Genomic DNA, 24,404 nt, shown 5'->3' on the forward strand with positions numbered 1-24,404 from the left:
TAAAGTTGACACGATGTGTGAGTGCAGCTTAACAGTTGGATGCAGGGGAGCATCTAATTACCTTTTGATTAAAGAAATAACTATTTAAAAACCATACCCTGGATGATAGCCAGCAAGATGACAATGACAAAGAAGAAGAAGGTGATGTCAAAGACCACTCGGTAGAGCTCATATTCATCCCCGGCTGGGTCCTCAATTTCATCTCCTATGCCGCCGCCAGCACGCACGCCAACGTACATGTGGAACAGGTAACACTGCAGGAGGGAGGGAAAGGAAATGATGTTTTATAAACACAAAACCAACCTAAAGTAAGGTTGACCTCTGATATTATTGTCCTAAAAGCATATCTCTGCCCTCCACTCACAGTCATCATGTCATCGCACTTCATGTCCGGTTCATCCTCATCCTCGCTCATGTTGTAGAATTTGCGGAAGAAGTTGAAGGCCACCACGGTGTACAGGTACACCACCACAGCCAGCAAACCCACTGTCATCATCAGCTAGGAGGAACAGGTGGATGTGACATTAGTACAAGGTCAATGTGCAGAAAGCCTCATGATTATAGCCGCATCATTATAGTGGAAGTAAGGATGTCACCAGAACCGATACTTTGATATAAGTTGAAGGCCAAAATTCTGAAAACATGACATACGCGAGTACCGCAAGTACCAACACAGTCTCATGGCAGTCCGTGAAGTAGTCACAAAATGTAATCTATTTGATTCGTGTACATAGACACGAATTTCCCTTTTTTTCGTGACACTCAGCACGACTTTCAACAACAAATTTTTTGTGTGTTTTGCTACAAATGTCCAGTAACAAGTGATGTACGTGTGAATTTTCGCTCCAGTCTCTTCAAAACAGAACAACTTAGTTAGGTTTGGGAATAGATCGACTTGGTTAGGATTAGGCAACAAACTACTTAGTTAGGTTTAGAAAAAGGTTTGGGTTTGGGTTTAAAGAACACAAGAAGTGCCGTAACGTAGGTACGGAAGTTAAGTGACAAAAACGACTTAGTTAGCTCTAGGAAAAGATCGTGGTTTGGGTTAAAATAACTCCGGAAGTGCTGTGACTTACGTAAGTACAGACGTTACATGACAAATAAATCAACTTTGACTTGTTGTTTCACACGGTACACAAACACGGTCTCCTCCCTACGCGGCGTTCGCCACCCTCTATACTTCCCGGTCGCAATTACGTGAATACGAATTGATTTTGTGCTGACCATCACAAAAAAAATTTACTCTATGTACACAAATCAATATCTTAAATTTCATGACTATTTCACGAATTGCTGTGCAACTGGGCCACAGGTACAGTGGGTACTGTCAGGGCTCGAGACTAACGGGGTCCCAGGGACGATAGACAATTTTTCTGGTAATGCTGTGAACAACAAATCCATGTTGAAATCAGCAGGAGGAGAGCTAGTTAACGTTAGCTGCTAGCAGCCGGTGGGCAGCACAGCCCTGCTTAGCTAAATAACGGAGCTAACAGCTAACATACGGAGGTTGCATTGATACTGGGCGAAAGTAAATCAGAACGTTATCATGATGTGTTCAAATGTAATCTTGTAAAATTGAATTTTTGGCAAGAAACTTGAGGCGGATCATCAGGGATTAATAACAAATTTGCAAAAAAAAAACAGTATGCAAAAACAGTAATAAAGTTATGTATGTTGAAGTAAATGGGATATATTGTTTTGTTTTTGTTTTCTACGGTCAGTTCGAATTGGGTATCAAGAATCGTGGAATTTCACTGGTATTGGTATCGACTACTAGATTCCTGGTATCGTGACATCCCTAAGTGGAAGTGTGCAGACCTGTTTGCCGTTGTGAGTAACGGAGGACAGAATGGTGCGCAGGGTTTTGACACCCATGGCGATGTCCAGAAGATGACAGGCGTAGAAGAAGTTGTTGTAGTGTCCGAGCAGAGACATGAGCATGTACCAACACAGGTAGAGGAAGGTCTAGAAAATGAAAGAGGGCTGTCAGTCACACTCTAAACTGATTCACTCATTGTCCAAATCATACCATGAACTGTTTCCTTAACTCACATTGTCAGTGAAAATAACACCAAACTTCCAGATCTGGTACTTGAGGTCAATAGCTGTTACCCTACAGAGAGAGATGGACAAGTTTGTTCTGTGATATTATGCAGTAGAAAACCTGAATGGTTTATGTTAAGAGTGTACAGTACTTACCAGCTCAACATTGAGGCGTCTGGTTCGTGCTTCTTTTCATGCGTCATGGCACTGACGTCCAGAGAAGCCAAGTCCATTCCGAGCAACTCTGCGATCCTCTCTCTGCCGTAGATGTCACCATATTTATCCAGCACCTGGATATCACACACAAATTCCACTCCACTGTAGGAAATATCCCTGATTTTCTGCTGATATTTTGAATCAAAAGCGGTCTGGAAAAACTCACCTTTCTTTTCACAAACTTGTCCCAGTAATTGTTCGGGAAAGATCTGCATTGACAGAGAGCCATCGTAAACATTTCATTGAAAGTAATCTCAATTTGTAATGCAATATATTAGAGGTCTGAAACCTGACCCGAGTATGACATGCAACATGAACACTCCAGGCTCAGACTCCGTAAAACATATATTACAATTATTAAACATTAAAGGTACAGATGGTACTGTTCTTCAAATCATTTTTTCTTATTGAAATTCTCATTACACCCCGACAGCAATCAATAAATCATATCATCTAACAAAAGAAAGAATAAAATCTGGTATCTATGGCTGTCACAAGACTGTAATCAACCCGTCAAATCATTTCATTCAGTCCGAATGAAATGATGAGACGGCCTACCTGCCTTCCTGACTGACTCACTGACTGCTTATACTCACTGCGAGTCTTCCATAAGCTGTTAGCTTGACAGCTGTGGGTTATAACAATAGCCATGTTCGTTGTTTATGTTCATAAAGAAATGTGGCTACCACACAACCGGCACGGCATATTATGTTTTGTTAGCTAGCTAGTTAGATAGTACAATAACATTAGCTAAAGCTAATTCCATAAACCCGGTACAGTAGTAGACCTTTTTGACTAAGTCAACGCAGATGGGAATAGTTCAAGATGGCTTGCTCTCTGTGCTGTTCCTCACTGTGGAAACTACGAGCTAGCTGCTGCCCAAATCCTGTCATGGATTTCTTGCATAAACTCTAACTACTGGAAGAAGGTATGACCCAGTTTCCCTTTCTTAAAAGTGTTTATTGTTAACATAAAATAGGTTCAGAAAGTGAAAGCATGTTTATTTATATTGCAAAAGTTGAAATTCTACACTCCCTTCATATTGCCACTGACAGGCAGTCACTGTTTACTGGGATGACGCTGCCACCTCGTGGTTTCTCGGCGCGCCCTTGCAATATGCGCGTACGTGAGCAAGTTGCTGTATTTTTTCCATCATGTTATGTAGCAATATATAAAAAAAAAAAAGATAAAACGATAAAACCTAATATAATGAATACCAATCTTGTCCTAGAGACAGTCCATCACGTACACCACTCTGACACACATGCAACAGAACTGACGCCAAGCGGTTGTGACTTGCCAGCTAGCATTAGTTACTCATTTTAGCTGATTACTATACGAGGACGATAATAAGAGTTGAATGTGTAACGAAGTACTTTCAACAATCGCCAGTTTTTCAGGTTCTGGAGGGTGTTTTTGTTTATTTAGCAGGTTTGTGATAAACCTTTGTTGAATTGCTTTCTATCCTGTTTTCACAAGGAAAAAGTGGTGAGTCAGACTGCGTAATCATTCTCAGTGTCTTAGGAGAAAGTTTGATGCTAAAACATTGGCTTTGGGCTGAAATTGGCAGGCCTGTTCAGTACTCTACTGTCTATCCATCCATCCATCCGTCCATCCATCCATCCATCCATCCGTCCATCCATCCATCCATCTCTCTAATAATGTAACAGGGCTCTTACGGAGTGTTGAGCACCAGTCTGTCCCACTGGCCCTTGATGTCATCGTCCTCAGGCTGCTCAGTGACATAGACGCCATCAAACTCCAGCTTTCTGGCCAGCTCCTTCTCTCTCTTGAAGATGACCAGAGGGACCTGAAGGGTATAGAGGGAAACCAAGACAAAGCTGCTTGAAACCTACAAGCATGCACAAAAAGAAATGTGGATATTTTCCTGCGGAGCAACACCGCGTACCTTGAGGCAGTTGTAGCCGATGATGCAGAGGACGGAGATGACGGTGTGGATGATAGCAAAGAAGGACATGGCTGGCTCCATGTAGCCTGTGCTCTCTTCCAAGAAGTAGTACATGGGACCTTCTTCTTCATCGTCTTCTCCTCCGTCATCTAATCCGGAGCCATCCTCCTCAGCGCCGGAGCCTTCAAATAGGCCAGAGCCCTCAAACAGAGCAGAACCCTCATACTCCTCCTCACCTGGAGGACTGTCAGACACCTGGAAGGTCAAACACAAAATTAGTCTTTTGAGATGATTTTCATTGGTAATGAAGAAGCTTTTAACTAACTGTTGCAAATACAGATTGACATTGGAATACTACCTGCTGATGGCAGCTACGATTTTTGGAGCAAACCTTAATCCCGTCCAGGAATGTTAGTGCTTTGTAGTTGGGCAAGTTGTGTTTTTGATCAAATTTTTTGGCGATTAGGACATGACAAAAACAATTAAATAAATAATAAACAAAACATTAATAATAAAAATAGTAACAATAAAAAATAATACAACTAAATAAAAATATATAATAAATATATTATAAATAAATAATTTATTTACCCAATCATTAGAAGATTCACCTCCCAAGAAAAGTTTCTTAATGGAACTTACTCCGTCAACAATACGCACCCTTTGTATGGATGGACTTGTCGTCTCTTTTACGCACATTTTGGTTTTGTAAGGATGTCTTGAATGAAGATCTTGAATTATGTAGTTCCATGCTCCCCTGCTGTTTTGCTCCTGAATGAACTGACCTTGTTAAATTTATCACAACAACGTATGTTACGAGCCGGCCTAACAGCCGCAAAAAAAAATGCTGGCATTGTGCTGGAGTCCTCCACATACTCTCACAAAATCTCAGTGGTTATCTGTTTATCTCCATGTTGTTAGTATGGAACCTTCAATAGCTATATGATGCTAAAGAAAAAACTCTTATGGAGATCTATTTGGGGGTGGGGGGTGGATGTCACCTTTAGTTCTGTTTTGTTTTTTTTCCGATTCAGACTCTTGAACGCTGATTTATTGTCAGTGAAATGTATCATGATGCAGTGGCACATCCTACAGGTGGAAATGCCATCGTATTTTGCAGGATCGCTCAGAGTTGATACCGTATGTGTCGTCTAAAGTTAGTTAGAAATGCACAGACCTTGTAGAAGAGCAGGATGAAATTGAGAGCGAAGGAGATGAACAGGGCCAAGAACCGAAGGTTGTAGAAGTTGCGAGAGAGGTAGTTCTGCGTGGGAGCAAAGCACAAAAGCAACATTTCACTGGCTGATTCCACTGCATTAACATTTGGTCCAGCTAACAAATAATACTGTGTTAGGAGTCATCGTGTTGTTACACTACTGCTTGAACGTACTGAATAGGTGCTAAACTTCTTCTAGTATGTAGTTGCCAAACATTTTCCATTGGTAAATACACAGGCAAGTATATACAGGGATAAGGCCAAATAGTGTTCCAAGAAAACAATAGGACGGCCTTCTGAGTCACAAAAAAAACAAACAGTCCAAATCAAATAAAATGAACACATCAGGCTCCATTTCCAGCAATCTTTACTAGTTAAAATACCAGTATGTTACAGCACATGTCAGACTGTGGCACCATGTTGTGGCTTACAATATAAATGAAAAACTATGTACTGTAATAGAGAGCTGCTCACCATGAATTTAACCCTCTGGACCTCCAGCTCATTCCACAGCTCAAAGCCCTCCTCGACAGCTTTCTTCTCCTTCTTCGCCTTGGCCGCCTTCACAGTCTTCTCCTCTTTCTCCTCAGGCTCTTCCACCTTTACCTCAGGTTCAGGCTCTGGCTTCTCTTCCTTCTCTACCTTCTCTTCCTTCTCTTCCTTCTCGATGCTGGAAAAAAACACATGGCGAGAGAAACTTTCTTTTTAAACAGAAAAAATGACCTCTCTTGACTCTGATAATAAACTATCTTGATAACTACACAGATGTGTGAGAGTTAATAATGTACACTGAAATGTCTGGACACATTTCTGTACAAAAAGTGTGTTTTACATTCGATAGAGTCAAACTATGATTCATAATTACTTAACTTAATTACTAATTTGCTTTAAAAACATTACATATATTGAGAGATACGTTACATTGCATGCAATAGTTCACCTTCTGTCTCTCACACAAAACGCACATAGAGTGCCGTGGCACTCACTTGTCTCTGTAATTATCTCAGTCTTCAGTCAAAAAGTCAATTTATTGAAAAAAGATTGGTGTGATCATTTAAAAAATTCACAACATGATTTCATCCAACGAAATATTCTGCTTCAATCCATATTTTTGTCATTTGATACTTTCAAAAACATTTTGTTTCATATGCTACGGTACTTTTGCTTTGCCATGGACTATTACTGCATCGGGTGGCAGCATTGAAATATTTTTTCTAAAAATAGATATCACATGAAAATAGCACATTTTACACTGCTAAGAGTTTTATGTTTGTTCTAACTGTTAGATAAGCTATCTGGCAGTTTATGGTTTGTGGGGGCTGCGTATCGACTGATGTCATTGCTGCACTAAAGAGATGGAAACATTGGCACATCCTGAGTTGTCATAGTGCACTAAATAGATGGAGACTGATGAGGTGTTAATGACCCATCAGCGGAATATAAGAACATAGTACCCCTCAAGCCCCTTCATTTCCTTCCGTCTTCCCTTACATGGGTGTAACACAGGCAGACGACTTACTCTGCTTTCTCAGTCTCCGGAGGAGCCTCTTCTTCAGGTTGAACAGGTTGAACAGGTTGAACAGGTTGAACAGGTTGTTCTTCCTCTCCTGGTCCTCCTGCGGCTTCCAACTGTTTCAGTAATTGTTTGCAGTTAATTCACTGATTAATGGAGAGCGTACACATTAAACAACAGTAACAGATGGAACACCTCACCAGTTTTCTCTTCAGCAGCGGCGTGCCCTCTGGAGTCGGAGGCTCCTCGGCTGTTGTCTCACCAAAGTCTCCAAGTCCCCCGGGAGCGTTGAAACCAGGCAGGCGTCCACCTTCCCTCTCCTCGCTGTCCTGCTCTTCCTCCTCTCCTCCCATACCATCTAAGAGGTCTTCCCCCCCGTCTGAGTCTTGGACCTCTCGAGCCCCTGGTTCAGGTGGCAGGTCCCCGTGAACTTCGTCCTGTGTGGGATCTGGCATACTGGCGAGGATCTCTGTCACTGTTATCTTCTTAGCGCCCTCCACTAAGCCTCCGCCGAACAGCACCTTCCATGTGAGTGTGAAGAAGCCCTTACATATACTATACACAAACATCAGGATGCCCATCACAACAGTGTAGATAAACGTAACAAGGGCGATCACCATCTCCTTCACCGTCATTTTTCTTAGTTTGCGGTAGCGACGCCGCAGGTTACGGAAGGTGAACATGTTGAAGAAGTCGACGACGCTCTTCAGGAAATCCGCAAAGGCCGAGGCGGCCTCTGGAGGTGCTTCTTCTTCTTCTCCATTGCCTTCTTCTCCTTCTCCACACTCTACTTTCTCTGCCCCTCCGCCCTCCTCTCCTTCCTCATCATCTTCTTCTTCTGCACCTTCTCCATCGGGCTCAGAGATGGATGCGGCAATGTTCATCTCAAAGATTGTGTCCTCGCAGAAGTTCACAAACATCTCCATTTTCTCACTCTCGCAGCCCTCGTTGACCACATCAAAGATGAACTGCCGTTTGGACTCTCGGACTTGTGGCATCTCCCACTGGTTGCGGTTTGCCTCGCTGATTTCAAAATAAATGCGCTCGATCTTCCTGCTGGCTCCCATGATCTCAATGCGACCTAGGAAAGGGCGGAAGTAGTTGATCACGCTCTCGGCCTGCTCCAGGAAGTTCTGAAGGCGGGTGTCGTGGGGTACGTGCTCTGACAGGTTTGTGAGCAGAACGGCGATATTGAAACCGATGTCTTTGGCCGGCTCTTGGAAACGATCGGCATATTCCTCAAAGTTGATCATCTCATTCTCGTCGGCTTCTGAGCAAGAGAGGAGGAACTGGATTTCTGAGGGAGAGTATTGCTTCTGGCTGTCCATGGCCTTGGAGAAGTCCTTCTTGGAGATCAGCCCACGGGGGTCAGTCACATAGTCTCGGAAGGCGTCGGACGCCACGATGTCCTTGAGCTTGAGGAACATGTCGAAGAACTTCAGGATCATCTCCACGTTGCTGGAGGACTCCACCAGCATGTCAACCATCTGCCGCGCGATGGTGCCGTTTACCACGTTGCCTAAGAGCAGTACGAGGTGAGAGGAGATGAGAAATATAACGAAAGTATGTGACAGAATCATAGACTGTATATAAAGATGGACGACATGACAGCTCCCCAAAAGTGAAGTCAAAACATCTGGATCGCCCCCTGGTGGCTGGCTGCAGTATAGGTTCTAAAGTCCGCCTCCTCCATGTTAGCGGATGGGACATGGGCCAAACCAAAAAGTCAAACTACACGTCAAATACATTTTTCCCAAATGTAGTGTCTGTTCAATTTTTCATTTTTGCAATAAGATTTTAATTAGTTATATACAGCTACTGTGGTGCTAACGTAGCAGCTAGATGGCTCATGCTAACAAGCTGCGGCCATGATTGGTTTGGGCGGGTGTGTGACCTCAATAACACAGCTCCAGCCCCCCCGATCACGACTGCGCAGACTCTGGCTCCAAATGACGTAAAAATCTCATATCTGGGATATGTTGGCTTCACTTTTGTACAGTGGGAGGAAGTGGAGACGAGTTGTCCATCTTTGTATACAGTCTACGGACAGAAAGGAGAGGACATCACTAGACTGGGACGGACATCATACCTTCAAGCAGGGACAGAAGCATCACCACCATTTCCTTCTGAAGGTCCAACAGCTCCTTCAACAGTCCAATTTGACTGGAGTCCTGCAACAAAGCCAAAACACAAAGAAAAAACACAAACAGTAGAGACATGATATTGTTAACATGTGCACCGACTGATGATATATATCACAGTTTAATTTGAGAGGATATGTGCTTCTTTCTGAGACGTAAAACGGTGAGAGACGCTACCTCAGAGTGTGCTCTACTCCAAAAATGATCCTGGGTTTGCATTTTTAAATAAAGAATATGCATTTTTAGCATCATAATTAGTACACTGGATGCGATGGACAGCAAGACAAGACATTGGAAACACAGGCAGGTATGAGAGGAGGGAAGAAAATGCTTCTGCTAGACAGCACCGCCTTTGCCCTTTATCTGAAAAAGTGGCTGCAGCATGGGAGCAAGGAAGACATAAACATATTTGCAGACGCTGATCTGAGCACTCCTGAAGACCTGCACCAGCAGATAACAAAAATAAGAGCCACAAATATTTTAGACAGTCTAGAGTGGTTGTCAGGCTGGTGGAGATCTAGAGGATAAGGGTGTCAGGTTGTGCAAGCATCAGCCACCTGTGAAATCACAGTGGCACCTTTTAATACCTCTACAACACAAAATATACAAACATCCAAAATACAGCCTAATGAAAAGAAGCAAAGCAAGACATTTAGATTCTTTAGGCAACAACGTGAAACAAATCTCATGAATTAGGAAGGAATAGTCAATATATAATCTTTTGCATGAAGAAATAAAGTTTCCATTTGTTGTAAACCACCTTTAACAATGGAGTAACATCTTTCAGGATGCGGCTGAACGGTCACAAGTGATTAAACTTGTTGAATCTTTTCCTATAGTCACCGTTTATTAAAAACTGTCTCTGAATGGACAGTCAGTGTCTGTCCCTGTTACACATTTTCCCTGAATTCAGGGACAATGTCTAACTGAAAAAAAATTCTATAAACACTAATATTGGTAAACGCAAAGGAAATACATGAATTACTGCGGAGGGAATACACAAAGAGGGAAATGTCAATGATTTGGGTATTAAAGGAATACTTCACCCACAAAATGTCTTACTTAATTGAAGTAAATGGGGGCTGCATTCAACAAAAGCAAAACTATATCAAAACATCCCTTTACAGACTCGGTCGTATGCTCACTACTTCCCAAACAAATGCATCTTCACTAAAACCTTACTATTTAAAACAATTTGGACTCGACTGGATAAATGAAATTGGGATTATACTGCACGAGTTGTGTGAGAGTTTGTAAATGGATGTTTTGATATAGTTTTGCTGTTGTTAAACGCGGCCCCCCAAAACCCTCACAGGTACTGCATTTAGCATAAAAAATATGCTCAAATCATAACATGGCAAACTGCAGCCCAACAGACAACAACAGCTGTCAGTGTGTCAGTGTGCTGACTTGACTATGACTTGCCCCAAACTGCATGTGATTATCATAAAGTGGGCATGTCTGTAAAGGGGAGACTCGTGGGTACCCATAGAACCCATTTTCATTCACATATCTGGAGGTCAGAGGTCAAGGGACCCCTTTGAAAATGGCCATGAAAGTTTTGACTCGCCAAAATTAGCCTAAATTTTGGAGGGGTTACTTAGCCTTTTTTGCAAAAAAGCTAGCTACAACCTAAAAATCGCAAATTGCATCAATGCTTTAAATAAATTAGTGGCGTTAAAATGAGTTTGCGTTAACGCGTTATTATCGCGTTAACTTTGACAGCCCTAGCCCTTTGATTCGTTCGCTGTGGAAGCATGCGAGAAAAACAAAATTGTCTTCAAGGCAATACAGGGTGAATAATTGATATACAAACGGTCATTTTGCGGGTGAAGTATCCCTTTAAGCTGCTAATAAATAATGTGATGAAGCATGAGATCTTTAAAAGAAAGCATGAAGGGCCTCTAAATGAGAGATACAGATTCTTACGCCATTTCGTTGTCCAGGATCGGGGAGCATCTAACAGGGTTACACACGGAAATAAAAATGTTATCCATCAACATTTTTACTTCATTTTTGTATTTGTATTAACCTGGAATTTTATATTTTAAATACATATATTTATCTATTTTTAAACCCTTTGAAGCTTATTAAATTTGAGTGTTAGTAAATCAGCGCAGATCCGCTCTCTTATCCAATACAAAAACATGAGATATGACACATTTTCAGAACACATGTAAAAGTAAATTTCAACACAGGGTTTCTGAAAATGTATATATGACCACAACTCATCTGTAAGTGCTGATGCAAAAGTTATTCTATCTTACCTTTTTTAAACAAAGCCTAATAACCTAACATTTGAAAGATATCAAAGATATAAAAATACAAAAATGCATTTTAAATAGTAGCATGAGTAGCAATCAACAATGTTAAAGTTAGACGGAGTAAGAAACACTGCAGCTCCTTGTTAGATCAAACCAGTTACAGATTATTCAAAGCAAACACACGTTTGTCCAAAGCACGATCAAACCCTAATCACTGGTCAGTACTATGGAATGAATAATCAGGTGAGGTGGATTAACTGTATTATACAGGATCAGAAAGAAAATGAAAGAAAAAGAAAGAGTAATTGTTTTTCCTCAAATTGTTTCTGCCATCTAAACTTGAATTCATGTTGATGACGACGTGAATCTTGGGAACTGATCTGTGAAAGTGTGCGAAGGAGGAGCCATAACATATTTCAGCAGTATAATGATAAACAGATATTATGTAGTAAAATAAAAAGTCAAAACAGATTATTTCAAATCAATTAGCATGGCTAATAAATGTAGAAGCAACATGGCTACCTGGAAATTAAATTAGGTCTTAATTAAATTAAATTAAATCTATATTAAAGATAGGGTCGACGATGTTGGAAAGCCAGCATAATTTGAATGTAGCGTCGCCTCATGAGCTCCGTCTAAACCCAACCCCTACCCTCGGGGCTCCTTCCAATGCAACGACTAAGACGCCAGGAGAGGAGGTGTGGAGAGGAATCGAGGGTGTACAAACTGGGAAATGGGAAAGGCCCAATGTGTTTGTGACTGTGCTTAACACTGACCACTATTGTTCATCAAAAATGCGTCTACTAAACAAGACAACGGTCATTTTCTGCATTTTTTGACAGCGGATCAGTTTGAAATATCGCAGGGAGTAATGAGGCACTCGGGAGCAGCCACAGGGAGCTGTTAGACGAACGGCTGCAGGCGACAGGTCGCAGAGCGAGGTACTTTCACTCTCGCTGTTGGCAGACTCATGTCGTGTGCAGCATAAAATCAGATCACGGTTGCTCACAGAATGATGGAAAAAGGCCAATTATTGCCTGACTTCTTTATTAAAACGACAATAGTTTGTTTTGCTGCCCCCAGTATTCTGGGACCTGTAGTATTAAAGCACTTTTGCTTCTACACCAGTAAACAGCCAAATCAACCAGGACTGAATTCTTACGGATTGCCACTTACAACATAAAACGGCTCAGTAAAGAGGCAGAAACAATCCGACAAAGAAAAGAGGGGGAAGGCTAGTTCAGATTTAAAAAGCAATTCATTAAACAAAAGAATAATCAAATAAATACATACTTTACGCTGCAGGAACCATGAGAGAGAGAAAAAATTAGTATACCCAAAGTGGACTAATGAATTAAAATATACCATTATGGAAATTCATACACTTCTATTTGAAAATTGCTTTGATTCATCTTTTGGTCAACTGTAATACAACAAACACATTATTAAGGTCATTCAAAATGCAGAACTTTCTGGATTCTCTACAGACACTACCCATGAATTACACAATGAAATAAACAGGGTAATAAATAATATGCCTAGAAAATGGTTAAGAATGAATTGGGATGTTTCTTACCTGAGCAAGTTTCATCATCATATGAGCAAAGACGTGCAGGAAGCCCACAACAGCATCCCACAACCTGCTGTGAGCCAGAGACTGCTGGTTCCCAGTACAGGGACCCTGACAGACACAGAAACACAATGTGGAAAATGATGTCAATATATTTAATAGGAGGTTATTTTCAGTGTGGACAGCAGATTCAAATCTAGCTTTATTGTTTCCTTTCATTTATTATAGTGTAGTTTTGGTTTGTTAGCTTGTCTGGGTTATGATCTCTTGGACACATATCCTAACATTAAAATGTATTGTGGAGAAAGTAGGTTTCAGTTTTTGGAAGAAATAACTTCCGGTAACACTTCATAATAACCACCAGTTATATATGATAAATTGATAGTTAATAAAAACAATGAATTGATAATTAATCATGTTTATTAATTATTAGTAATGCTATTATTTCTGTAATTTTATCATTCATGTTTGTATAATATTAAATAATTTGTTTACAAATTATACATTATATCATAGCTGATAAGAGGCAATAATTACATTTTGATTACATTAGTAAAGTATTTATTATCAGTTTATTGTTGCACACATTAGAACATTTTATATACTATATCACGTATTTGTTAATGATTATCAAATTATTTGTAAATCTTTGTATAATTGTATATATATATTGTAAATTGTTTGTAGAACATCTATAAACATTACATAGATAGATGGACCAGAAATCAATTAATAATCATTGACAACATATTAACTATTGATCTAATTAATGTTTATAGATGCTTTACAATGTATTTATTAACCATTTAATAAGATATTATAATCGTCAGTTGCAACTTTATAATAGCCATCCAAATAATGTTTATAGATGGTTTACAAATCAATTATTAACCATTAACAAAGTGTTACAAATATCTGTAATGTTTATATATGTTTTACAAACAGTTTATTTGAGGTTTACAAATACTATCTTAATCATTAACAGATACTCAAATATATAGTATATAAAATGTTATGTGTGCAGCAATAAACTGTTAAAATAACAAATAATAGCATTACTAATATTTAGTAAACATTATTAGTTATCATTTTTGTTGTTTGTTAACAGTAAAATAACTGTTACCTAAGTTAAATTAAAGAAAGGGTCGACGAAGTTGGAAAGCTAGCATAATTTGAAAGTAGCATCGCCTCAGGAGCTCTGTCTAATTTTACCCCTGGAGTCCCCTTAAAATCATGTTTTGAATTGTGATTCAACATTTAAATCATCCATCATTCATTCAGGAACTTTCTTACCTGGATGTACTCAGTCAAGCTGTTGAAGACCTGCTTGGCCACAGTCATTGCTTTGGAGAAATTCCTTTTACCAGGCTGGTCAATAATGTCTTTTCCTGAGTAGTACCAGTAAAAGTCACTGATCGACTCCTGTATACAGGACGGAGGAGGAAGAAAACAACATGTTGAATTCTATCTTACTATCGAATTGGCCCATATGAAATTATACTATAAGGTTTTTTTTAGTGTATGAAATTAAGGTATATTTATACTGATATAACAGAAAAATGTAGTCTGAGTACATTTATACAACTCAATTTATGTTAACCTGAAGTCACTCTTTGGTATAATAAACAAAAAGACTATATTTTCTGGAATAAACGTAATACGTGTGCGCTGGTTGACTAAATTTGAATGAACAAAAATCCTAAAATCTTTCAACAACAATCAACTAAACAAAGTGGGTTTTCACAAAAGGAGCCCACGGTGTGGAGTTAATGGGACCAAGATCAGAGAACCACTATCAGTCTATCAGAATGACCTGTAGTCGCAGCAGGTAGTCCACAGTGCAGATGATGATATTGATGGTAGTCGTGCTGCCTGTCTGAGTTCTCAAGTAGTTCTGAAAATCTGAAAATGGAAACAAGATGCACTTTAAATGGAGTTTGTAACAATTGAAATACCATCATTCACAGTACTGATTAAATCAATCTAAAATGAAAAACATAATAACTATAGCTTTCATTCTTTTTGCAGCACAAAGCTAACGCTTTGTCCACACTGCGAACATCAGGAGTGCGTGGCGGCTGCGTTGCTTGGCGGCTGCGTTGCTTGGCGGCTGTGTGCGTGATTCACGCGTCGGGTGTTCACACCAGATACGTTTCTGCTGCTCAACAGCTGCTGTCAGCCCTTTCTTTCTACATAAAGTTTGCCTTTCATAATGGCCATTTAATTTAATTATAAATGTCATTTATATTTATTTAGACAGAGAAAGGTTAAGAAACGTGTGGCAATTTGTAAATAATAGTAATAATCCACAATTAAAGCCCGTACTATATTCATACATAGAGCTCTCCAAGTCACTGCATGTTCTACAACACTCTCCTGCACATATTTCCGAATAAAAGCCTCGTGTTAACAAATGAAGAAATTCTGTCCACAGAAAAAACACTTGAGGGCTTTTATTTTGAAATGAAAGCAGGAAGTGTTGATTTAAAAACAAGTCTTTACTTTTTTTCATCTCAGTAACATTTTCTACAGAAAGAGACATTGAAACTGTAGTAATCTTGCTGGTATGATGTCAATATACAGTCAAAAGATCACCTTCACTGTGTTGCTGCTGTGAAGCGCACGCGGCTCGCGTCATAAATAGGCGAGACCTCGAATCCCTAGAAGAGACGGAGCTGACACGCAGCCGAGCCGCGCGTGAGGCGCTCCCAGTGTGGATGAAGCTTAAGGCTACAGTCTTTTGCGTCTTTGCGCAGGCGTCACGTACGCCTTTGAGGACATCATTAGGTTACGTGCAGAACACAAATTTAATGAAACTATCAATGCCTCACTCGTAAAAATGATCATTTGTCAAAAACTAAAAAAGTTTTTAAAAGTTCAAATAATGTTAGTTGTGTTGAGAAATTATTTGTTCATGTTTTTACATTCAAAATTGTTTAGGAAAAATATGTTTTGTGTGTTTATTTATTCATATTTGACAAAAACACTTTTTTAAATTTATGGCACAATTTCAATACTTTTATCAATTATTATGGTTTATTGACATACATAACCTTTTAGCATAGGTTGTACAGATTTTAGGGATATGAAACATTTGAAGATACTCCAAGAAATGACATCACAATAAGCAAAAATACCAATGTAGGCACAGGCGGCCCATTTCTATTGCAGAGTTCGAAGGGTTAAAACAGGCCGTAGTTCGGTAAAGAGACTCACCGTTATTGTGGCCCTCACAAAGAAGCTGCAGGAAGCGGAAGATGTCACACGTAAATTCATCGTCCGACATCACTTTCTCATCTGGGAAGAGACACACAGGAAATGCAGGTAAATCTTGTTGGAAAAGAAAGTTTCAACAGTCCCAGTACCGAGTACATGTGGACTCTATTCTGTTAGAATACACAACAGTAAACACAAAAATAAGCACAAGGTATTAGGTGTAAATACCAGTGTATTTTACCTTTTTTTAACTCAACACATTAACCCACTATTCAACATTTTAATTTGCCCTTGCATCACTACGTGTACATACATTACATATGGGCACAGTGCTTTGACAAATAAAACAATAAAACAATACACTGGTGTAAGTGTCTCCATCTTAACAATTCATTGTTATCTATTGTTGAGTCAAAAAGCAAAATAATTCTGCCTCCCAGGCAAAATTATCTCACCAGTTCCAAAGACAAATCAACTTTTTACAGAATAGTCGTTTTATTGAAATTAGTGCAGCGATTTGTCCCATTTCTAAATTAAAAAAAATATTTAAAAAAATATTTTAATAAAGAAAAGTGCACTGGGAATTAGAGATTAATTAGATTCTTTTCTAGTATTAAGTTAAATCAGGCTAAATCTGAAACCACAGGACTTGTTAAAGCAGAATAAACAGTTTTCAGATTAGATTAAGCATCAATTGTGTTTATCAAAAATCTGGTGAAATGGTGATTATGGTAATCCAACTTAATATTACACATTCACTGATACATACTAAACACTGCACAATGCTACAGTGCAGTGCCAGATTCAGTAGTGAAATACTATCGATAAGCAAAAATCTTATGTACAACAGTAGATCAAACTGAAGCACAGAGTGTGTGTGTTAGTGTGCGTGAGATGACATATATTAGTGTACTTGTATTGTATGTATGCACGTTTGTAGAAAAGTGTCTGTGACTGTACAAACATGTGCACTGCAAAGCCTGTAAAATTGTAAGTACCATCACTTCACCACCACTTAGAATATGTTAGTATAGGCTTCCAACTGCTCCCTCCCCCCAGACGTTACCTCTGTCTAGCACTCCAGATACTTTTTGTACAGAAAACATCTATTCAACAAAACTCAAATGGACAGCAGGTCAAACACTGGTCACATCACATTGAAAAGGACATGGAGTACACAGATAAATGAAGACAGGAACCCAACGAATAACAGATATATATATATACACAACGGAGGAAACACTCACAAATGTTGACAGTGAACACGGGAATACACAGATAACTTCAAGGCACTCCGTCATGCAGGACAGATCTACTGAACTCTGCAAATTGCAGTAAGCTTTGTAAGAGGATGGATGTTGGGGAAAAAAACACTCAATACACACCAATACATAAATCAAATGCTGGAAAATGCAAGAGTTAATTCCTGTTAGTTGGAAGTAAATTATTACAACTAATCTTCTTACAGGACGTGAGTAGTTTTTTTTATGTGGGTGCGGTTCACTTGAGTATCTTTTGACTTATTTAAATCCCATCCATTACAAAATACTAAGTGTACAGCTCTCTGTTAGCATGCCATCACAAACTGGCTGCTTGAAAAACTGCCTTTGTTAAAAATGCACAACAGTATTTCACCTCTATACTGGGTCAATATAATTTAAATTTACAGTCGGTAAGGTGGTTCTAATAATACTATTGATAAATAAGCCAAACATTAACTAACAGCAGGTCAAGAATATGCACAATTTGACTGCTGAAACTCAGAGCTGGTCAATATAAAGGCCCCGACACACCAAGCCGACGGTCGGTGGTCAGACAGTTTGGGGCCGTCGGTGAGCGCCTGTCGGCCTAGTTGTTGCGCTGTGTCAGCTCTAGTCTGCCCGTGTCAGAATTGGTGCCTAGAGCCCGTCGGTGAGAGAAATCACTCTGATCGGCGGTTCAGCTTTAAGCGAATCAGTGCACAAAAAGAGAAACGGAAGTGAGTAAAGCAAGCCAACGAGTAAAGTCAAGAGGACACACACAGCAGGCTCTTCTCATTTATCATCTTCATCTCATCTGATCATTCCAATACACGGATATTTTCACAACGACATGGCCATCTGGATTGAAGCTTAGTGGTGAGTGAGAGTGGTGTGAAAACGGTCGGCAAACGCTGCTTTGTTTCATGTACGTATCATAACAACGGCTTGTATATCTGCCGTCCTCGGTCTTCTGGTTTCCCTTTTTGACCGCCGCCTGCTGGTGTGGAGAGTTATTTATTTGTTATTTGAGTTATCATGCAGGCGCAGAACGTACGTGGTAACTGGCTTTTGGCTGTAGTCTTTGCGGTGTGTTCGAGTGCAACTTGTCACCTAAGACAAAGATGAAGTGAGGCCACGCAACAGTCGGCCTGCTAGTTCTTTGATGTCGATTTGGTGTGTCTGGGCCTTAACATTGCTATCTTTTAATCTTCACATGCGGTGGCGGCGGCGGCCTATATTTTACGTCAGCCATCATTGTGTTTACTGTGGCACTAACCAGGGGCTGTATGCTCCGTGTATGTTTTCAAACGTTGGTCTATTGGATTAAATCCAAAGTGGCAGAAACGAGAAAAAACCTTGTATTGTACTTCGCCGTAAGGAGAGGGGGGGGGGGGGGGGGCAGCTCCGGGAGACGGATCTTAATTTAGCAGAGCTGTAGTAACACAAATTCAGCCAGCGCTAACCCCAGAGACTCCTGGCGCTCGTGTTTGCACTGGCTGAAAGCTAGTGGCTACTGCTAACCGCTAAACTAAAGCCCCGTGTCCCTGAGCTGTCGCCCGCCCTCCTCCTAGCGAAGTAGTTTCCTGGTGGCGGGGAGGACGAAACGAAAATATGAGTCATTTTTCTCATTTCTGCCACTTTGGATTTAATCTAACAAACAAACTATAAAACGTACACGGACCCGGAACCTGCAATGTAATCACATTGAAAACAGAAAAGCCTTGGACTGAGGGCAGACTCACTATCGCCTCTCGAAGTACAAGTGGTATTACAAGACAGGACGGGCCGGGGCTAGCTGGTTAGCATGCTCATTTCAGTAGATATCTCTGCAACGCAACACATAAGACATCTTTGACATAACGTCAACACTGTATCCTCTTCAGTCTGATGATAATGTTTGAATGTTTTAAACTAAAATTCTGGACAGATCTTACATATTGCACCTTTAAGCATTAGGCAGAGAATATTGTGTATAAACAAGTTATTCAAATTGACTGGAATACACTATGTGGAAGTTACTAGAAAGCTCTGTTCTGTGTAGCATTTCAGCTTTTCAGCAAGTTTTTCTCTCTTATATTGACTATTCAGTTATTTTTTCCTTTATGATCCACTCTTTGTGACACATGAAGCTATGTAGGTGTTGCACTTTTTACTTCAATGTACCCTGGAAGACTGTCTTGTTGAGTTTTTCCAACAACAAGGCCACAATTAAATGGCGCTGTTGCGGTAAAGCAGGATTCAACGGAAACATTTTCGGAAAAGTGAGGATTTATATGCAGTGGCTTGACACAGATGGTCTCGCTGCGGGGGTTAGTTCTGGGCGAACCAACTACATCTGAATGATGTGAATAAGAGAGAGATACAGGGCTTAGAGAGTACCTACTGCTGCGGCAATTCATTTCAGAGTTTCTAGGACACAGGGTCAGTTGAGTTCTCTATGGTCTACTTGAGAGAACTGAGTGGGAGAGGAAGAATGAGGTTACTGCCTTTCCTTCCCAATGATCAGTCACAAGACAGAGTGTCAGAGTTACAGTAGATCTGTGATAAAAACACTCAAGGTTGAAAATCAAACCTTACATCACTTCAAGAGGAAAACGGAAGAGACACAAGTACAGCAACAGCAGCAAGTGCGTCATTGCGACAAGTGACTGTAAAGTTTGATTTCATTGGGTCCTTGAGTGTGAAATGAAATGCATATTAAGGTCACTGCAAGGAAAAGACTAGTTGGGTGAATAAGAGCTAAAAAGAGACAGAGAGGAGAGGACAGAAAAGGAGGGAAAGAAAGAAAGTAAATATCAGATCATTTACCGCGTTCTAGCTTCTTATCTGAGAACCGTGAGAGCAGCAAAATGACGTGTGGGAAACACATGAGCATGAGGGGTAAAAGGTTGAACCGGGCAAAGTGAACGGGATGTGGGGGAGAGAGAGACACAAAGAGACGCAGTGAGTCCAGAGATCTCATGGCTGACAGTTTCATACAGTCAAGATGCTGGGACTAAAACACAGAGTATCGTGGCTGTAACACTCGAAACACACTTACACGAAAACATACCTGCAACCAGGGTCCACAAACAGACACACTCAGACACACAAGGATGCACACAAGAATAGACTACACACTGGAACCAGAAACATGTCAGAATATAACAATACAACAATATAACAATACAACAGGGATGGGGCAGTGTGTGTGTGTGTGTGTGTGTGTTTGTGTGTGTGTGTGTGTGTGTGTGTGTGTGTGTGTGTGTGTGTGTGTGTGTGTGTAAATGTAGCAGTCAGTATAACAGTGTGTTCAGATGGTGTGTGACGGTAAGAAGCTGTAGTCAATACTCACTCGTGCCTTCCTCTGATACCATCCCAAGTCCCTCAGCCTTGTTTTGTCTCTCAAAAGCATTCAAGTCCAAAACGCTGTCAACACAAATTATTCAGTCAGTTTAACAATATGCAGCCCTACTGTTCAAACTTAGCCCTTCTCAAAGCAATGTTTAGAGTAAAACAGTCTTCCAAACCTCGACAATCAAAAACAAGTTAGGTTAACAAAGGAAAATTCATTACAGACCTGCAGGTCTGCATCAGAGCCTGACAGCTAAGGAAGAATCCCACATCCTTTTTATCCTTCAGATACTCCAGCATTTTCTGCACACAGGCAGGAAGGCAGAAAACAAAGGTTTAAGATGTTGAGTAGTATTGTCGTTAGACTGAAAAATAGAACATTTAGTTGAGCACTTTATGCCTCACCTGACACACCAGATGGTTTGCTTACACAGAACCATCTGAGAAGCTGTCATTAGAAAAAGGCACTTTGAAAAAATACTTGGCAGGTGATTGGTTGAACCATCTGTCAATCAAACTCTTGCCGAAGCCAGTCGGGAGAAGAGCAAAAAACAAATTTTCTATCGAGTAAAGCCTTCAGTGCCGTTCTCTGCTCTTCTTTCAGTAAAGAAATACTCCCTAGTTCTGATATAACTTGTGTTTCGGCAGCATCTAAGCTAACCTCTTTAGGAGCCGCCCGTCGCCTCGCGGTGTCGCGTCACACACACCTAAACCACCAGTAGCTCCGAACGCATTACTTGAAGCCTGACAAGATGGATTCTCGTGTGATATCACGGAATCCAGCTGCTGTGCAAGGTAACTTTATTCCAGCTTTCTAATAAAATGTAATTGTCTAAAACGTATGTAAAACTCGTACGCACTAGGCAGCCCTGGAATTTCATCATTTTAGGGGCAAGGCTACTTGGCCTTTGGTGTCAATTTTTTGAGGCCACAAAAGGCCAAATGCCAGTGCAGCAAGGCCATCAAATAAAACAAAGTTAAGTCCGCAGAAATAATGAATTTAACTTAAGGATGATTTTATTTTAAATACATGGTATAACTAGCAGTGAAATAAATAAATAAAACAGCTGTTTATTTCACAAAATAATGTATTGGTATTTAAAAATGACCAGTATTTGTAAGTTGTTTATTGTTATTTCCTACTTTGTTATGATGTAGCCTACAGACAAAGTTAATACCATTGAAAGTCCAGTTATGAACAACATGGATCAAAGATTTGTGGCTGTTTTAGTTCTTAATAATACATTCATCCTCAGAATTATTTTGTATCTAATATTTCACACACAGTGCCAGTAGAACGCTCGCAGGGAAGGAGAAGGAGACAGTTTTTGGTGCATCCCCAGTTTTCCAGTGGTTCATACCAGGCTCAAAATCGAACCCACTACTGGTTATGTGCGCAGCGTTTCACTTGATGTTGCCCAATAAGAATTCAGAATCTCTACAAAAGACACTGATGTCTAAAAACCGTATTGCTCTGACAGTGGCGGTGGAGAAATGGCGAAATCAGCTGTTGGCAGTGCGGGCAGGGCATCAAGGCCACTGTGGCCGATGGGCATATGGGTTTTTCAGAAGGGCATGGAGCCAGATAGAGCCGGTGAAATTCCTGCCCTGCTCATAGGGTTTATTTACCTGCTGTACTTCACAGTTGCCTCCATTGAGGATGGAGATTCCCAGTTTGAGAGTGGAAGAAACCATGACTCCAGGTTCACCTGAAATAAGACGATACATCAGTGGTGTGCAGAGGTGGAAAGAGTACTCAGATCATTTACTAAAGTAAAAAGTACCAACACAACCGTCTACAAATGCTCTGTTACAAGTAATGTCCTGCATTCAAAAAATTACTTCAGTAGAAGTACAAAAGTATTAACATCAAAATACCAAAAGTAAAAGTGCTCATTATGCAGAATGGCCCATTTCAGAGTGATGTATATGATTTGATTATTGACGCGTTAATGTCACTTTACTGATGAAACTGGTAAAGGTGGAGCTAATTTGAACTACTTTACTGTATATCAGAATCTATTTGTTGATTATATTTTGTATTAAAAATGTGAATCTGAAAGTAACTAAAGCTTTCACATAAATGTGGTGCAGTAAAAAACTACAATATTTCCCTTTGAGATATAGTGGAGTAGAAGTATAAAGTGCATAAAATGTAAATAGTCAAGTAAAGTACAAATATCTCAAAATTGTACTTAAGTTCAGTACTTGAGTAAATGTACTTAGTTACATTCCACCACTGGTGGTGTGTGAGACAATGTGTTTTGTTGATTAGTTTCTCAAATAGCACTTATCTGATTTGGACTAAATGTAGGAAAGCAATGTACTGTATATCACATCTCTGTCCTAGCATTCAATTGACTGGGCTGAGAGGAACTGAAGAGCTACACAGCAAAAAAATGACCTATTTGTTACAGATCACCTCAGATGGGTAATTTATCATTCATGCGGCTAAGATACACTTTATAAAAAACAGCATTTATAAATGGCGAATTGGTAGTTTATTAAACTTAGTTAATAGTAATTGTACTGTTAACAAACAATTAAATTATAATTAATATTGTTAACTAATTATTAGTAATGCTAGAATTTACGTTATTTTATCATTAGTTTGCGTAATATGAAAGAATTAGTTTGTAAATTCTATATTGTATCACAGCTGACATGTGACGATAACAATTATATTCTGATTACATTAGTAAACTATTAACAGTTTTTTGTTGCACACATTATAAAATTGTATATACTATATTAAGTATTTCTTAATAATGACCAAATGATTTGTAAATCTTCAAGAAATTGTTTGTCAAACATCTATAAACGTTACGTAGATAGACGAACCAGACACCAATTATTAACCGTTGACAAAGTATTAGCTATCTATCTAAATAATGTTTAAAAACTATTTATTAACCATTTAACAAGGTATTATAATCATCAGTTGCAACTATATAATAGCCATCCAAACAATGTTTATTGACCTTTTAAAAAAACAATTATTAACTATTAACGAAGTGTTACAAATATCTATCTATATAATGTTTATAGATCTTTTACAAACAGTTTCTTTAAGGTTCACAATAATATCTTAATCATTAACACATACTTATTTATATAGTATATCAAATGTTATAATGTGTGCAAGAAAAACTGTTAAAATAACAAATTATAGCATTACTAATAATTAGTAAACATTACTAATCATCATTGTGTTGTTTGTCAACTATTACCTAAGTTTAATTAACTACCATTTATAAGTAATAGTTATTATAAAGTGTTACCGGATAGCCTACAGAAAAAATATTTAATACAATGTCCCCACAAGTGACGACCATGTGTGTGCGTGAGTGTGTGTGAGTGAGTACAGCAGCTACCTTTACAGGCGCTGATCATCTGCAGCACCATCTCTGCAGCCCCACGGTTGTGTAGACGGGACTGCTGGTACAGAAGCCTCTGTTTCTCCATCTCCTTGTCCTGTGAAGCAGAGAAGAGGGGACACAGCTGTAACCCTGCCAACCGGGACTGCACTGCCCCCCGCACTCACTCACTCACTCGCACACAAACACACACACATCCTCCTAATTCTGTCCTAATTATGACCATCCACTGACTGCGCACAAAGACGTTTTCTAAAGACATAGGAGACATACAAGATTTAAACTACCCAGTTTTAATTATTAAAACAATGTTAATCTAATTTATGTTCATTACAAACTAGAAACAATAACAAGCAGCTATGCAG

General features: G+C 39.6%; 1 protein-coding gene across 16 annotated transcripts in view; it reads right to left on the reverse strand.

Annotated features, from left to right (window-relative positions):
• Positions 1 to 24,404, reverse strand: part of ryr1b (ryanodine receptor 1b (skeletal)) — a 106,858-nt gene that overhangs the window by 4,111 nt on the left and 78,343 nt on the right. For 6 of the 16 annotated variants that reach the window (XM_074640188.1, XM_074640187.1, XM_074640193.1 and 3 more), the window contains 24 exons: positions 24,037 to 24,136; positions 22,292 to 22,371; positions 20,889 to 20,965; positions 20,664 to 20,737; positions 20,138 to 20,155; positions 16,089 to 16,169; positions 14,686 to 14,774; positions 14,166 to 14,294; positions 12,879 to 12,983; positions 10,968 to 10,997; positions 9,216 to 9,245; positions 8,987 to 9,068; positions 7,098 to 8,416; positions 6,904 to 7,013; positions 5,859 to 6,054; positions 5,346 to 5,432; positions 4,169 to 4,423; positions 3,939 to 4,069; positions 2,426 to 2,468; positions 2,200 to 2,333; positions 2,053 to 2,113; positions 1,819 to 1,965; positions 365 to 499; positions 98 to 254 (listed from right to left, as the gene is read on the reverse strand). In XM_074640188.1, coding sequence (XP_074496289.1) covers positions 98 to 254; positions 365 to 499; positions 1,819 to 1,965; positions 2,053 to 2,113; positions 2,200 to 2,333; positions 2,426 to 2,468; positions 3,939 to 4,069; positions 4,169 to 4,423; positions 5,346 to 5,432; positions 5,859 to 6,054; positions 6,904 to 7,013; positions 7,098 to 8,416; positions 8,987 to 9,068; positions 9,216 to 9,245; positions 10,968 to 10,997; positions 12,879 to 12,983; positions 14,166 to 14,294; positions 14,686 to 14,774; positions 16,089 to 16,169; positions 20,138 to 20,155; positions 20,664 to 20,737; positions 20,889 to 20,965; positions 22,292 to 22,371; positions 24,037 to 24,136 — 3,670 coding nt within the window. The remainder of the gene's footprint in view (positions 1 to 97; positions 255 to 364; positions 500 to 1,818; positions 1,966 to 2,052; positions 2,114 to 2,199; positions 2,334 to 2,425; positions 2,469 to 3,938; positions 4,070 to 4,168; positions 4,424 to 5,345; positions 5,433 to 5,858; positions 6,055 to 6,903; positions 7,014 to 7,097; positions 8,417 to 8,986; positions 9,069 to 9,215; positions 9,246 to 10,967; positions 10,998 to 12,878; positions 12,984 to 14,165; positions 14,295 to 14,685; positions 14,775 to 16,088; positions 16,170 to 20,137; positions 20,156 to 20,663; positions 20,738 to 20,888; positions 20,966 to 22,291; positions 22,372 to 24,036; positions 24,137 to 24,404) is intronic. The other 10 variants (XM_074640199.1, XM_074640201.1, XM_074640198.1 and 7 more) reach the window with 4 other exon arrangements.

Source organism: Sebastes fasciatus, chromosome 7 (genome assembly GCF_043250625.1).
Source record: "Sebastes fasciatus isolate fSebFas1 chromosome 7, fSebFas1.pri, whole genome shotgun sequence".
Taxonomy (NCBI): domain Eukaryota; kingdom Metazoa; phylum Chordata; class Actinopteri; order Perciformes; family Sebastidae; genus Sebastes; species Sebastes fasciatus.